Source organism: Trachurus trachurus (genome assembly GCF_905171665.1).
Source record: "Trachurus trachurus genome assembly, chromosome: 16".
In the NCBI taxonomy this organism is placed as follows: domain Eukaryota; kingdom Metazoa; phylum Chordata; class Actinopteri; order Carangiformes; family Carangidae; genus Trachurus; species Trachurus trachurus.
This window is the reverse complement of record NC_139902.1, coordinates 25,881,688-25,897,259: the sequence shown is the minus strand read 5'-3', so window position 1 is coordinate 25,897,259 and position 15,572 is coordinate 25,881,688. Positions and strand designations below refer to the sequence as shown.

The following is a 15,572-nucleotide window of genomic DNA, read 5'->3' as shown; positions in this document are numbered from 1 at the left end:
GGCTCCGTCTGACTGGAGGAGAAGCGCTGCCTTCACGGGCAGTTGTAAATCTCAGATTACAACTCTACATCGCTGTCCGTAAAAAAAAAATAATAATAAAAAAAATCAAGGATTAAGATCCGAAACAATTTAAACCCAGTTAAATGTATGGCTTTTATACATTCAACACATTTACAAAGGGCTTTTTCTTTTTCTTTGTCTACTTTAAAGTTTTGATCCACATTTCTCTCCCCCTGGAATTAGTTGTTATTATTAACCTGCCATTAGTACCATATGTTATAAATTATTTTGATTACTCTCAATAACCATCAATCATTTATGATGAAATGTCAACTTAATTACCCGAGTTTTAGTTTACAAAAAAAAAAATCAGTTTTTCACAAGTCGTTTTGAAAGCAACAAAGACGCACCGTGACAGATCCAATGAGGTGGGCGGGGCAACGATTCCTCCTTCTCTGATTGGTCAAAATGCACGGTTCAAAAAATGTTTCAATCGCAAGTTGTTTTGTCACAGTTTGACATTTGCTCCACTTTCAGGTTAATTTGTTTAACTTGAAGATCTCATGTAGTAAACACACTTCCTTGTTCTACAAATCAACCTCAAACTAGCAACTGCTATTTGGGAGACAGTAGGCTACAAGGACCAGGGTAGATCTGAAACTAGTAGAATGAGCAAAATTCAGCATAACTGTGATTTTGATCATTTATAAACCTCAAGTTCAAGGAATTTACATAAACTGGGAAGTAATAGCTACCTTTATGGGTCTACACAACTTTTGGTATGAGGGGGTTAAATAGATTTGACAAAGCAGAGAATTTACAAGATATGAGATGTGATTTTATTCAAAGCATAAATGAACACATGCCTTTCAGGATTTTCATTACACCACTAAAATCCTTTTAGACCTTTGTCAGTGCTTTATCTGAATCTGCTTGTAAACACAAATGTTCACTGCCATCCTGCTATTCTTCTCTGGAGGAGGGTCTGACGAGTGAGACTAGTCTTTATCAGGCATTGCAGTTAAAATAAGATTAAACTAAGGTCAATCTCTACTTCAAAGACACATGAACAACACAAACAACACACACACAGCTCAATAAACTGACGAAGAAATGGCATGCATTTCATGCATATGCACCCATAATGGGAGAATAGTGCAATCAGCTGGTAAACAGTAGAAATATACAGACTATTTTTTTCCCCAAATTGAAGCCCTGACATCACAAAATGCATGATTATTAATTTATTTTCAAAAATAACAGAACAGTGACATCAAGTAATCAAACTGGAATTTTAAGGGTTAAAATCCACAAAATTAGCTATTGAATGTTTTTGGCAAGGCAGAAGTTGCTTAAGAGATTTATGCAAAAAAGAAGAAGAATTTATCTGTTTTCTTTTTATTTTGGAAGTGAAATTGTATTGCCTGAAAGGTGGAGTCTGTGGGATTTTCTTAAAAAACAAAATATAGACTAAAAAACTAAATAAGAAATCCTGCTTAATCATCACCTGGGGCTTCTGCTCATGTGTCGTGGTGACTGTGCTCGGCCTAGGGCCCTGTGGCCCTCCTACTCGTCGAAGCCTTCAAGGCATCCTGTTGTCAGTGACGGCCAGGTGTGGACCCAACACTCCAGCGCCTCACTCGGACTGTATTTCCTTTCTGTCACCAGTAAATAAGCATTTTTATTTACCAAAGGAAAACTGATGACTGATGGGTAGCAAGAATTTCCACATGAACTTTCTCAGTTAAAGCAACTACACAGAACTTTTAACTGGGTATGCAAAAGTCTCTCGATTTTTGCCGATGTCTAGCAAATGAGGCCATCATTGACATCAATGACAGTCTGTCATTGCAAGTGTTACATTCTTTGTTATTGTCTGCTGGGGTAACAACATCAAGGTCAGGGACAGGAACAGACTAGACAGGCTCATCAAAAAATGTAGCTCTGTGATGGGGGAGGGAGTGGAGCTGGTAGAGGCTGTGGTTAAGTGGAGGATGGGTTGTAAGTTGAAGACCATCCTGGGTGACCCCCAACACCCTCTACACAAAACCCTCACAGGTCAGAGGAGCAGCCGCAGTAAAAGGCTCATCTCCCTGACCTGCAGAACTGAAAGATTTAAGAGATCATTTGTTCCTGCTGCAATCGTTTTATATAGGCTAACACTTGTTAAAATGTTTTTTGTGTTCATCTTTTTTGTGTCATTGTTGTGTGAGCTACTGGACTAACTTGAATTTCCCTGCTAGGAATGAATAAAGTATTCTTTATCTACCTATCTATCAGTGGGAAGATACGTTTTTTAAAAATAGTGTAACTCTTTGGGAGGCAGTGGTTGGGTTGGTCCAAGATTTACGACGCTTAAACCACCCATACTCATTTTGAAGGTAGCCATGTCGAAAGCTGCCGTGAATGCACTCGTTGTATAGTAGTGTTTACATTCATGTTCACATTGACAGGACAGAAACATGGAAGTGTCAGAGGACTCTTTGTAACCTAGCAACAGCAGCATTCTGACAAGAGAGAGTGAGCTCTAGAGTGCAGGGCGTCGTCAGGGCAACCTCTGCTGATGTCACCTAGAACACAGTCTTCTGACGTCACAGGGTTGCTCCTGTGACATCATACAAATTTTTCCTTTGATCTAGCCTATCACAATGTATTATGTACAGTAGGCTATTTACACCAGTTGGACTCATTCTGCCTTAAGTAGCCTTCGAGACAAGCCCTTATATTTCCCAGATCGCTGAACAGTTTACTGAACACCAGACCAGAAAGTTGACGCCCATCAAATTCTGGACGATTGAAAAGCCAACAACGTGAAGGATCAAAATAAAGTTTTTGTAAAAGTTGTAAAATCGCAGCAATGTTTTCCAGAGGCCAGAGCCAAGGTGATGCACCCAGATTTTTTCAGTCAACACCTGCAGCTGCCACCATGGACCAGCATGTTCACTTTTCACCAGCAGGACCCCCATTCCCTGTTGTCAACGCTTGGATGGGGGACTTCATGCTAGACATGGAGTCTAGGAGCACATTTTGTAGATGCAGTGGATTAACTTCTTTCTCCCGTGGTGCAGCACGCACTCGTGCCAGAGAAGTGCAACAAGATTTGGTCCTGGAGGACATTGAAGATGTTGATTTTTTTGCCACCGAATATGAAGAAGTTAACGACAAAGAACACACTGATGACACCAGAGACACAAACAAGTGTCAAGATGTAGTTACTTCTACAAACACGGAGTCAACAAGTGCATTTTCTAGTTGCAATGGATTCACTTGTTTCCCCGGTGGTGCAGCACACACTAATGTCAGGCAAATGCCACAAGACCTGGTCCTGGAGGACAATCAAGATGTTGATTATGTTGCCATCAACTGTGAAGACATCAAGGACAGAGAAAACACAGAGGACCCAAGAGACCTACTGGTAACGACTGTCATTGTGGCACTGTTCAAAGAGAACGGTGTTGCTGACTTCTGGCCCAGTAGGCACGTGGTCATCAACGCCGAACGGCTGGTTAAGAAAACGCTAGAGGGACTCGATGTGAGACAAGACTACAACCCAGACATCAAGGACCTCAGGATCATCTGCGAGGCTTTCATCAAGGACCTGGAAAAGACATACGGTGGCAAACGCAAGCTCAGGTCTGCCCTCCTGTCACAACAGCCTGAGGTGGAAGCGGGCATCGTCCAACATTTGCAGGCCATCATCACAGAGCACTCTGCTGGGTCTTCTGCAGAGAGCGAGGTGGAGGAACCTAGATGGAGAGGGTTCATGCGCAGATTCTTACCCCGCTTTGTATTCAGCACCGTCTTGCTCATCTTTATGATCCTGAGCATCGTCTTCTTGGGGTAAACACCCACACACAGGTGTTCAGTGTGGGCTCTGGCCTCCTCAACAACACGGCCAGAGCCCACACTGAACCTCCCTGTGGTGAGGGGGTTTTCTCCGGGCGCTCTGGTTTCCTCCTACACTTAAATAGAATACAAAAAAAAAAATGCGTAGTTGCATATTACCATCATCCTGATCATCTGGCGATCGATCATCTTCTTAGGGTAAACTTTTTGGCGTTGGTTTTCTCTGGGCAAGGAAGGAATAGGCTACAAAAAACCCACCACCAACAACAAAAAAAAACAATAAAATTGCACAATAAAATAAATATATGCGTGTGTGTGTGATAATGGAATAAATACATGGAATAAATAAATAAATAAAATATGATTACTAATATTAATAATAATTTTGTATATAAGTATACTTTCATTTCTTCCTATTAGATCTGTGATGTAAAACTAGACAGCTGATTGTGTAAAGAAAAATCTCAAGAACATCCGAAACTGCATTTCAAGAGTAGGAGACAAGATGGGCCAAAGTAAAGTACTACACTCAACAACTGGCCCGTTATCGTGTTTGCCTCAAGTCAAGCTTGCCCGTGCCAAATCTAGGACTGACTCAGCATTGTAACAATAAACATATAAGGAATCATTTTTTCAGGAAAAGGAAAATCACACCTAGAGGACAACTTGTATGGACCTCCTCTTTCTCTGATATTAATTGGAAAACAACATGGCTCCTTCCACATAAATTTGCTATCTCAAATAATCAAATAAGTTCAATATGAAATTATACACAACATTTACCCCGCTAACATATATCTGTCAAGATTTATCAATATTGATGTCAAATGTGTATTTTGTAACGCTGAAGAGGAAACAATTAAGCACCTTTTTTTAATGTCAATTTTACCAAATTTTTTGGGGGGAAAAATGAAAAATTATATCACCCTACAATCCAACCTTCCAATTAATTTGGAAGCCAGGTAGCCTATGTACTGTCTATTATACTACAACAATAAGGAGTGAAAAATTCAACACTTCATTAATCTGATTATTCTAATCTCTAAAGGTCGACCTTTCATTCCTGTGTTTGAAACTGAATTTAAGATAAAAATGATTGACAATAAGAAATGTCTGCATACTGTAAACATAATTCAAGAATTATTTAGAAGAATATAATATGCCTTGCCTGTTTTTCTCTTTCCTTTTTTTTATTATATAACTTTATACCTGTACTGACAAATGCACTTACTTCTTTTACTTTATACGTTATATGTATTTATTTTCTTAATGTGAGATGCCAGACTTTGTTCTGTCACTGTACTGCATTTTCTTAGTGTAAAATAGTGTGTAGCTCATGTCAGTCATCTAGATTTCTACATAATACTGCCTGTACGTGCACGTAAAGTATCTGCTTCAGTTTACAAAAGTACTGTCACATCGTCTTTTCATAAACACATATTGATATGAGGCATTGATGTTCTATATTTAAGGTAACATTTTATTGTTAAAAGAGTAAATATCAGACATTTCTACACTTTTTAACACACCTGGTATGTCCACACTCTGACGACTGAATGAAAAGGCAACAAAAGTGGAGTGAAATTGTCAAAAGAAAGTAAAGTCATGCCAGTTCACCTGCAGCCACAATCAGAAGAAGGTATAATGATGAGATATGTTTTCTCTTCCTCCCAAGCAGCACTTTGATTACATCGTTTGGGTCGTCCAGCTCCATGCCCACCACGCTGCGGGTGAAACCATGACACTTTGTCATTACTGCACTAGTGTCTACTTCACTCAATGACCACTTGACAGCACAGCTTTCTATGTGTTGTGTCATGTTAGATTAAGCATAATGTAAGTTGCCAGAATGGGTAAAGTTGGAAAGACGGAGCTAAATGCTGTATTCCAGAAAGTGGAGATGAGATGTTGGATGTGTTCTGGCTGACTGTAATACAGTGGCACTTACAAAAAAAAAAGAAAAGAAAAAAGACTGGACAATATATTTGCATCCAAGTTTATTTTGAAATTCCCTACTCCCCCTGTACAAGAAAAAAAGGACTTTCCACAAAGGCAGCAGTGAACTGTCAGTGATAGTACTTTTCTAGGGAAGGAAAAAACTTATAATCACAGTGTGTCTTCTTTTCTTCTTTTAAATACTTCTACTGCTGTCGTCTTTGGCTGGGTTTCGGCAGACAGCTTTCTGTCAAACCAAATTCCTGGGAAGCGAAGGTTGAAGCCAATAGAGCAGAGCTGTGGGCTTTATATTTTACAGTGCCAATGCAGGAATGTTCTGGACTGTATACCTCTTCATTAACACAAACGAAAGAAAGCAATAAAAATTGAAATAAAAATAACAAGCTGTTTGTGTTCACAACACAAACAAATATTACCGCCTGGGGAGATAGCGACAGTATGTCGAATTTCATTAAATTGTATAGACAAAAAATAACTCTACAAAAATGGAGCTAGGTAAATATTACACAACAGTAAACATGTTTTTTTTCCTTTTTTAAACTCTTCTGTTGAACCTCTACACAAAACCAAAATTCTTGGTCTTAATGGCTAGCAGGAGTTTTTGTTTGAGTATCTGTTTTGAAGAATAGAGTGGCACGTAGAGACGTGAAATGCAAGTATTGGCCGTGGGGAGGTGCTGGTCGTCTGGAGGCCGGATGGTGATGGAGGGCATCGGCTGGAAGCCTTCCTCGCTGGCTGGAAGAGACGGGCTGGACGTCCAGAAGTACACCTGTGGAGGAGGAGAATCAATACTCACATTAGTTACCATCATATTTGATCAAAAAAAACTTTTGGATGAGGCTGGGACTCCATATAAGAAACACTAATTAATGTCTATCCCTGTTGTGATACTGAGAGCAAAAGATGCTACTGGTATGTGAAAGAACGAGAGAAAGAGATGAGAATGAGGAATGAAACAGAGAGCTGAAACTTCATTTACAAAGGGCTAACAGCTCCTTTATAGCTCTCAGTTTTAACACCTTGAAAGTAAAGCTGCAACAGCTGCAGCCACTGCACACTGCAATGGTGGTGTTGGTGTTTGATGGTTGCGAACCATTAGTGGTCCCTCAAAGCCACCAAAGGAAACAAAAGTAGTCTGAATGGTTCGACAAAACAACCATGACCTGTGATGACATCTAGCATCTTCTGAGCTCTACTTTTGCAGAGATAGAAATCGCTTGGAATAAGTAAGTGTGTCCAAGCAAAGTAAGTGTGTCCAAGCAAATTTCAGTTGGTAGAATTTTATGACATATTTAGCATTTAACAATGCATAATATTTCATTGAAAACAATTACATATACAGAAACGTATGTATTGTGTCGAATAAAGGTTGAATTTAATTTATACAAACTGTCACAACATTTCCATTTATCGTACTGACGGAAATTTGCTTGGACACACTTTATGATGTGCTGAATGTAAAGACCTAAAGCAATCTTCAAAATTTACAATGACAAAGCTGAAGAAATTCTGTTATATAATAAAAACAAAAACCATACGTACCAGATCTTGCCTTTCAGTCATGCTCATTTTCTCCACTATGGACCAAAACCAGCGTTTAAACTGCAGGAGCTTGTCTGCATTTTCCCCTGTTGGATGAAGAACGAGTCTCGTCTCAGTTCAATCGCATCAAAAACATAAATCTTTCATTACTTTGTAAACACAGGAAATGGGATGGATTCGAGATTAAGAGCCGACATGGATCCTGACAGAGCGGACATACCAGATTCATCATTGAAGGAGGTGAAGCTGATGAGCATCTGGACGTTGACTTCTCCGCAGCCGTTGACCAGCAGCCTGAAGTCCTCGGCCGTCAGGTCCTCCAGGGCGTTTTTAGGAAGAACATCCAGCAGACCCTTCCTCATGGCCTGACAGAGACGACCCAGAGTCACAGTAAGGACGAGCTGTTCTCACCGACTAAACATTTGTGTTAAAGCTAAGTGAAGTTTGGTTGTTGTACTCACGTGGAGCGGCTGCTCGGCCACCACCAGCATCCTGTGCTCTGCGTACTTCCTCACGTACTCATACACGTTGAGGGGAGTCACTGGCATGTTGACGCCACCAGACAGAAGCTCCACCTGAACCGGAGGAAGAAGGCGTCAATCAATCACTTTGTTTATCACAACCATGTATTCAGACTACATATTCATTCATCATTAATTATCTCAGTGCAGTGCTGAGACTATTAGGCTTCTTTTAAACCTCAAGAGGCTCATTTATGCAAATAATATAAATGCCTGAAATAGAAAACCAAGCCAATCAAAGAGGCTGATTTCCCTTAATAGTCACTGCATTATAGGATATATTTGTAGTGACAATTTTACAGAAATTATACTGAAATAAAATAATTAGAATATTATTTATATAAGTTTACAAATTCATGTGTAGACTAGATGAGTCAGAGAACAGTGTCATTATGGCTCTTATCAATCCCAGGAAGAGCTGTATTCACTACACATCAAGCCTCAGGGAGCACTGGCATAAAAGCGTGTATATTAATTTGTTTTAAAAATGATTTGTTCATTTTATAGTATTATTTTAGAAATCTGTGTCTTTATGTTTTGTATTGTACTTTTCTTCTAATGGACCATGAGTCTGCACTAAAGATAGTATGATGATATAAATCTAGTTTAACTTTTCAAATCTACCTTATTTTTCATCCACGCATGAAATTCTTGACATGTCCTGCTAAAATCTACAACTACAAACAATGACAGTGTTGTCCCATTACCTGTCCAGCCCCTTCCTCTTTACAGAGGTCAATGGCAAAGGCCAAGTCCATGGCGGCAAACACTGCATCTGCTTCACCAGCTTGCGAATGGCGGATCAGCTGCCGCAGACTTTCATACATGACTGGGTCGAAGAACGCAAAGTCATGCCAGTTCACCTGCAGCGACAAACAGAAGAAGGTTTATTAGCTACTTCGGTCTTGAGGAGAACCGACATCATGGAGCAGGGTGTAAAGATACTGTATGTGAAATATGTTTTCTCTCTTACCTTCCTCCCAAGCAGCACTTTGATTACATGTCTGTTCAACGTGATGGGACAGAGTTCATTCTGCAGCAGACACAACCCCAGTATTCTGGACAGAGAAGAAAATATATTAAATTCACAGCTCTACTTACTCTTACTCTAACGTCATCCAGCTCTGATGAAAAATCTTGGTTTTAATTGTGCCAAAACGACCAGAATGTGATTCAACAACCGCCACCACCACCACAGTTCATTACCTGCCAATGTTACGGAAGCAGTTGAGTCGGGCCTCTGTGTTCTTGCCGGGCCGTGGGGAGTAGAAGCCTCGTTTTCCAGGTTGGTAGAAGAGAGGAGCGTTGTCGTCCCCGTCGTCTGGGTCGTCCAGCTCCATGTCCACCACGCTGCGGGTTGAGCCATGACGCTTACGGTTCTCCTGCTGCTAAAAACCACCACACGCACACAAAAAGGAATCTGTTTAAGCAGTGTGCCAAGTACTGACTATGATTTTATATCAAATATCAAAAGTCCCGTTCTTCCGATGTGGATAAATGAGTCCAGAGATTTTGGTTCTTCAAAGCTGCTTTAAAATTTATCTCAAGTTGTGGGAAGCAAGTACTTCAGTCCAAACTCACCGGGAGCTTTAGAGTTAATCCCATGGATGAAGACATTTTTAGATACGAAACTACTTGTTTTAGACATTACATTATACGTAGATATGACCAGAGGAAGGTAATTCAGCGTTTTATTTGAGAACATTATTGAGAATTCATTATGATCTGTTGATGCAGTTATCATCAGATACCTTTTTTTGCATGATAAAAAATAGAAATCAAAAGGTTGTACACTAAAAGCTGCTTTCAAGAGACCTGAGTGACTGATTCTGTTTCCAAATTTGAAGAACAGGACCCAGATGTTTCAGGATACAACTAATACTGTTTTCTAATTTAAAGAAATGTAATACATGGGTTCTAAATACAAGTAAACCTGCTTATAAAAAAAGTCTATTGATCCCTTTTCCACTGTCAGTCTAGTTTGTCTTTATGTTTTGGCTGAGGAGTGACCTAATCAAGTACACTTACACAGCACAGACGCAGCAGAGTGAGCTGCTAGCTGCCATAAAAACTAATAAGACTGATCCATCTCATCTCATCTCTGGGTCGGGCCCAGCGACTGAGCTCCAAAAGATGTTAACAGCAGGAAAAAGGAAAAAACGGGGTTCAGAGCAGATCAACCTGTGTCTCCTGCTGTCTTTTGACCTGGCTGGACGCCTTTCCATTCCTGAACGTTAGCAGGTCGTAGCAGGTTTTTGGACAAGTGGCAAAGGGACGTAAAACTAGAAGAATAACTCATGCTGGGACAGATCACAATAGTCATGAAAATTGAGTTTACTTGTGTTTTTTCTGGAGCCTCCAGGAGACCCAGGTCCAAAATACTGTCAGCACCATTTTCCCTAGAAAGACAAAATACAGGAGATTTTAGTTTGTCAAACTGCAGTGTGGGAACGTCAATTCCTCCTGTTAACTATTAAAATAATAATACTCTTCGTTATGCATGCCAGTACATCCATTTATGTGTTTCACTGTGGAGAAAAGAACCAATAATAGCAGCTGTATTCTGGCGTCCATGGCTTTGTGTGACTGATTGGGCTATTTCACCTTCCATGTGCAATGAGAAGCTCCATAGCCTCTTCAACTCTGGCTCTGAGAGAGTCCTCACTGGCCAGCAGCAGCAGCAGCTGTGCAGGAGACAGCTCCAGCAACATGCCTGTGATTTTACTGGCAAACGCCTGTGGAGACAAACACAGCTGGTCAAGCTCCAGTCAAGGAAACGTAACAAATCCAAGTGTTCATGAGTTATACCACTGAATAGGACTGGGTTTAAAAAAAAAAACAAAAAAAAGATTTTCCGATTAATATCAATCTTCATTTGAAAGATCTGATATCAATTCATAAAATTCTTAGATCGATCTATTATCATATGCCATTTCCCATTTCCTCTGTTAGTCCCGTGCGATCGACTGTTAAAGCAGTTGCACCGTTAAAACTTCTAGAGTGGGTCATGTTAAATAAATGTGCATTAATGTAACTGCTTTTGGGTCCATTTTGAACGTAAACATTAGGGCTGCAACTAACGATTATTTTCATTATCAATTAATCTGTCGATTATTTAAACGATTAATCGATTACCAGTAGTTGTTTGGTCAATAAGATGTCTTGTTTTCTCCACAAACCAAAGAGATACTCAGTTTATTGTCATGAAGGAACAAAGAAACCAGAAATATTCACATCTAAAAAGCTGAAATCAGAGAATTTGGACTTTTTTTCTTATAAAAAACTACTCAAACCGATGTATTCGAAACGATGAACCGATTTGATTATCAAAATAGTTGACGATTAATTTAACAATCGATTATTGTTCGATTAATCGATTAATTGTTGCAGCTCTAGTAAACATTATCTTTAATAATGCACCAGGTTAGAGAGTTCCATCTTTGTACAATTTGCAGCATTAGATATGTGAAAATCTCTTTCATAACCAAGCAAAACCAGTATTAAAAACGTACCACTGAATGCAAACGTCTGAGCAGACCGACCGACCGATGTGCAAATCAAGTATTATGCAAATTTGCCCGTTAGTAGTTGAGGAAATCTGTTTTGGTAACACAGAGCTTTGTAACGGCTGCAGATATTTCATTACCGGTTGCATTGCGTGAACACGTGGGTAGAGTCGCTCCCCCAGGGCTTGTCTGTGTGCAGGCAGAGGGTCAGGCTCATCGCTGGGGTTGCCCTCTGATGAAGGCCTGAAAGGTCTCGTGTCTATGGACAGCTGCCTCCTTGAGTCCCTACGAGACAAACAAACAGGTTGACTTCACATAGCGCACACACAGCTTTAGTTTTAAAGCATTTCACTTCTATAATGAACCAAAGCTTACCTGTCTCGGTCTCTCCGAGATCCCGCTCGAAGCCCTCCACTTCTCCTTTCTCTCTCTCGGTCTCTGTTCCTCAAACGCTGCATTAGATCTAAACAGATTCACACCAAACAGAGCGGGTTAACTTAAAAGTGGCATTTTTCATGATGTAAAAAAAAAAATCTTTTTGTTTTTTGCTCCTATAATATCTGTAATGTGACAATGACATTAGGTTCCATAATGCAGTATAGTTTCTATGTATTGTCATACTTGAATTGTAATCGTGATGACACGTACTGCTGGCCTGCATGCCCTTGCTGACGCTCTGAACACAGTCCAGGTTGGGAAGCTTATCGTTGGAGAGGAGAGCCAAGGCGATGGCTGTGTAGAAGCTGCGGGCCACGCCGCTGCCCTCGCCCGGCTCGTCTTTGAAGGTGACCTTCACCCTGTGTACAGCCATGGGCGTGGTCGTACAGCGCCGGCCAAAATGCGTGTTCAGCTGACGCATCGTCTGCTGTATCAGCTGGTCTCTGTCCCGGTCCACCTCCAGGGCCAGGTCCCGGGACTGCAGGTTCCTCAGTTTCTCCATCTCCCGACGGAACTTGGATTCCTTCACCTCGAAGCCGCCGAGCTCTGTGAGGATCTGGGTTTGAAAAAGAAAGAAAGAAACTAATTATTCTATGCTTCATTGTCATTCACTAAAATACAATAACACGCTTCCAAAGACAGCAAGAGAGAAAAGTGTTAGAAAAATGTTAGAAAAGTGTTCAACACATAAGAAATAAGACTTTGACACAGTTGAAGTGGAACATTCAGCAGTCAAAAATCTTAATAAGCCTTAATTTAGTATTAATAAACATTACATTCAGTTTGTGAGGATATAAAAAGCAGAAAAACAATCCATATTTCCATAGATACGTACTGATCCAGGCTCAGCTCCCACATCCTCCATGAAGACCCGACCAAAGAGCTCCAGGGACAGACGCCAGCGGCCTAGCAGCATGTCATGTGAGATCATCATCCCCATGAAACTACAGTGAGGTCTGGAGAGAGAGAAAAACACATTTAATGTGTTATATCATATTGAGGACAGAGTTTTAGACTTCGTTTAGGGCCAGCCTATAATAGCCAAACTTTATATAACCTAATTGTGACTGTATTAGCAGCTGTCTCTCTACTATATAATTATTATATCGTAATTCAGTCAATGACTATTGCTCTCGAGTATAATTTTACTAATTTACTGAAAGCAAACCCTCAAAGAACATTTTCATTTACAATTACCAATCACTGAGGACAATTTCTGCTGCAGCCTCAGCTACTTGTACGGCTGCATCCACATTAATGCTTCGGTTCACTACAGTTACGCCTGTCATCAAATAGCCCCAACCAAGTATTAAGTGCATATAAACAGACATACTTTTCAAAGGCCAACATTTCCATATTAAAAACGATTTTTTTCAATTTGTCTTTTGTAATATTCACATTTTTGGAGATACAGAATTTTAGGTCTTCATTAAATGTAAGCCTAATCATTACAATTAAAAGAAATTAAATAAACTAACACATGAAATGTTTCATTCTGTGTGTAATGAATTTCCCTTTGGGGATTAATAAATTCATATTCGTAATGGATCTATATAATGTATTATTTTCACTTCTTGAATTCAATTACTGACTAGAGCTGCAACAATTCATTGATAATCAAATAATCGGTTTGAGTAGTTTTTTAAAGAAAAAAAGTCAATAAGCTTCTTAATGTGAATATTTCTGTTATTTTTGTTCCTTTATGACAATAAACTGAGTATCTCTTTGTTTTGTGGACAAAACAAGACATTTGAGGACATCATCTTGTGGTTTGGGAAACACTGATTGACATTTTTCAACATTTTATTGACCAAACAACTAATCGATTAATCGTTTAAATAATCAACAGTTTAATCGATAATGAAAATAATCGTTAGTTGCAGCCCTATTACTGACATAAACAAACTTTTCAGGTGTTCTGCGATGCTACTCAAAACGTATCAAAGTGAACATAGCCTTAGCCACAGATTGGATTGCTTACCTGAACGATGGGAGCGGCGGTCCATCGCTCTCCGTGAGGCCGATCTCAGCGAGCAGGCTGCTCTTCAACTGGGCAGCGAGGTCGTGGGGTGACGGGCCCGGCTTCGAAGCCTCGAGCTCCTGCTCTGCCAGCGACTGGTTCTCTGCGCTCCTCTGGCCGGTTTCCATGCTCATCACGTTCTTAAGGTTGGCCGAGTACGACATCTTAGTGGGCAGGATCTGTTTTTATAGGGGTTTCAGAGTAGTTCTTCAGTAATATGAACAGATGTGTGTCTCCAGATGATGACAGTGTGATGATGAAAGAATGGAAATATAGAAATGAAAACAGAACACAGGCTATGTGCCAATATCCATACTTAAATGACAAAGCAAAAAAAAAGAGACAAAGACTATCCAACACTTCCTGTATGATTTGCTATCCATCGTTTCCAACGCCTTCCAAAAAAAGGCAGCGGAAATAATAAATAGGAAATTATATATTTTTTAAAAATTGGATAGATTTGTATTTCAAAGTGCATTCAATAGTAATAATTCTTATGTGTGGATATTAGTACACAGCTGCCAGAGTGTTTGTTCAGTGAAGAGGGGTGGTATACCTGAGAGGGGGAGGGTAGAGAGGAGCCCATGTTTACCTCCAGGCAGTTCCTGTCCATGCTTGACTCAGCCAGGCCTTTGGTTGCCATGTAGGAGGAGGAGTACAAGCCCTGAGAGGGACGACCAAACAGATCCTCCTTCCTGGCATTAGGCTGCGAGACAAGAAGTAACATTGAAAAGGAAAAAAAAAAGTGAGGTTGAAGCCAGAAAACTCTGTGATATATTATAATATCTTCTTTTCAGTCATGCCATGTCATGTCTCTTGAATAACTAATGTATGCTCAGTCATTTAAAGCTATTTGTGTCACAACTGCACAAGTCTTTCCTACTAAACACTAAACACATCTCCACAACAAACCCCGCTCTGTTTCCCTGCAGCGACAGAAGGAAACTAGAAACAACACATGGCGAAGAACTTAACGACACCATGTGTTTTGTACATGTCTGGACCACCAGCATGTGGCTAAACATTCACACCAGCAAATGAGAGCACCAGCTATCACCAAGAATATAATTTTGGGGCAAAATGTGAGTCATTGGAGAGAATGACAAATATCTTTCATCCCATCGTACGACTGTAACTCTTTCAATATTGACTGTCTTAGGGAGGAGGAGGATGGTCCAGTGGTCTGACCTGCAGCAGGTGGGGCTGGTCTGCCAGTGGGATCGCCTCAGCCAGGGGAACATCAAAGGGGTTGGGTGGGATGCAGCCCAGGAAGGTCATAGAGTCAGAGCGGCGGAAGAAAGGATGGTTCTGACCCGTTTCAGCGGGCACGGGGTCTTCGTCCTTGTCCTGCAGAGTTGAACCTAAAAAGGTAAAGCAGAAAGAAAAGAAAACAGCTCTCAGTTACAAAAACACTGTTTATATTGGTGTTTATTTGAGTTTATTGAAAACTAAATGCATGTCTTTTCTGTTTATCTCCAAGGTAAATTTTCTTAAACATCGTTTTTGAGTTTGATGGTTTCAAAGAATAAGAAGAACCGAGTTGTCCTTTGCATCCTTCAACAATTGATCAAGCAGTTTTTCAAGTTTGGGCAGCGTTGTGGTCACAGAAAACACACAGAACTTGACAATCATATTATAGAAGATAAGAGATATTTATACAGGTGCATCTCAATAAATCAGAATATCATAGTAATTCAATTCAAAAGGTGAAACTGACATAAATAAACTTCTAACACATTATAT

At 40.2% G+C, this 15,572-nt stretch overlaps 1 protein-coding gene across 6 annotated transcripts in view; it reads right to left on the bottom strand.

Moving 5' to 3' along the window:
* Positions 1 to 5,990: 5,990 nt before the first annotated feature.
* Positions 5,991 to 15,572, bottom strand: part of ubr5 (ubiquitin protein ligase E3 component n-recognin 5) — a 38,506-nt gene continuing 28,924 nt past the window's right edge. For 3 of the 6 annotated variants that reach the window (XM_083988886.1, XM_083988888.1, XM_083988891.1), the window contains 16 exons: positions 15,018 to 15,190; positions 14,386 to 14,535; positions 13,791 to 14,008; positions 12,645 to 12,765; positions 11,993 to 12,365; positions 11,747 to 11,834; positions 11,512 to 11,656; positions 10,470 to 10,600; positions 10,204 to 10,264; positions 9,072 to 9,253; positions 8,839 to 8,923; positions 8,573 to 8,728; positions 7,806 to 7,919; positions 7,565 to 7,709; positions 7,345 to 7,430; positions 5,991 to 6,571 (listed from right to left, as the gene is read on the bottom strand). In XM_083988886.1, the coding sequence (XP_083845012.1) occupies positions 6,359 to 6,571; positions 7,345 to 7,430; positions 7,565 to 7,709; positions 7,806 to 7,919; positions 8,573 to 8,728; positions 8,839 to 8,923; positions 9,072 to 9,253; positions 10,204 to 10,264; positions 10,470 to 10,600; positions 11,512 to 11,656; positions 11,747 to 11,834; positions 11,993 to 12,365; positions 12,645 to 12,765; positions 13,791 to 14,008; positions 14,386 to 14,535; positions 15,018 to 15,190 (2,441 nt within the window). In that variant the 3' untranslated portion in view covers positions 5,991 to 6,358. The remainder of the gene's footprint in view (positions 6,572 to 7,344; positions 7,431 to 7,564; positions 7,710 to 7,805; positions 7,920 to 8,572; positions 8,729 to 8,838; positions 8,924 to 9,071; positions 9,254 to 10,203; positions 10,265 to 10,469; positions 10,601 to 11,511; positions 11,657 to 11,746; positions 11,835 to 11,992; positions 12,366 to 12,644; positions 12,766 to 13,790; positions 14,009 to 14,385; positions 14,536 to 15,017; positions 15,191 to 15,572) is intronic. The other 3 variants (XM_083988887.1, XM_083988889.1, XM_083988890.1) reach the window with 3 other exon arrangements.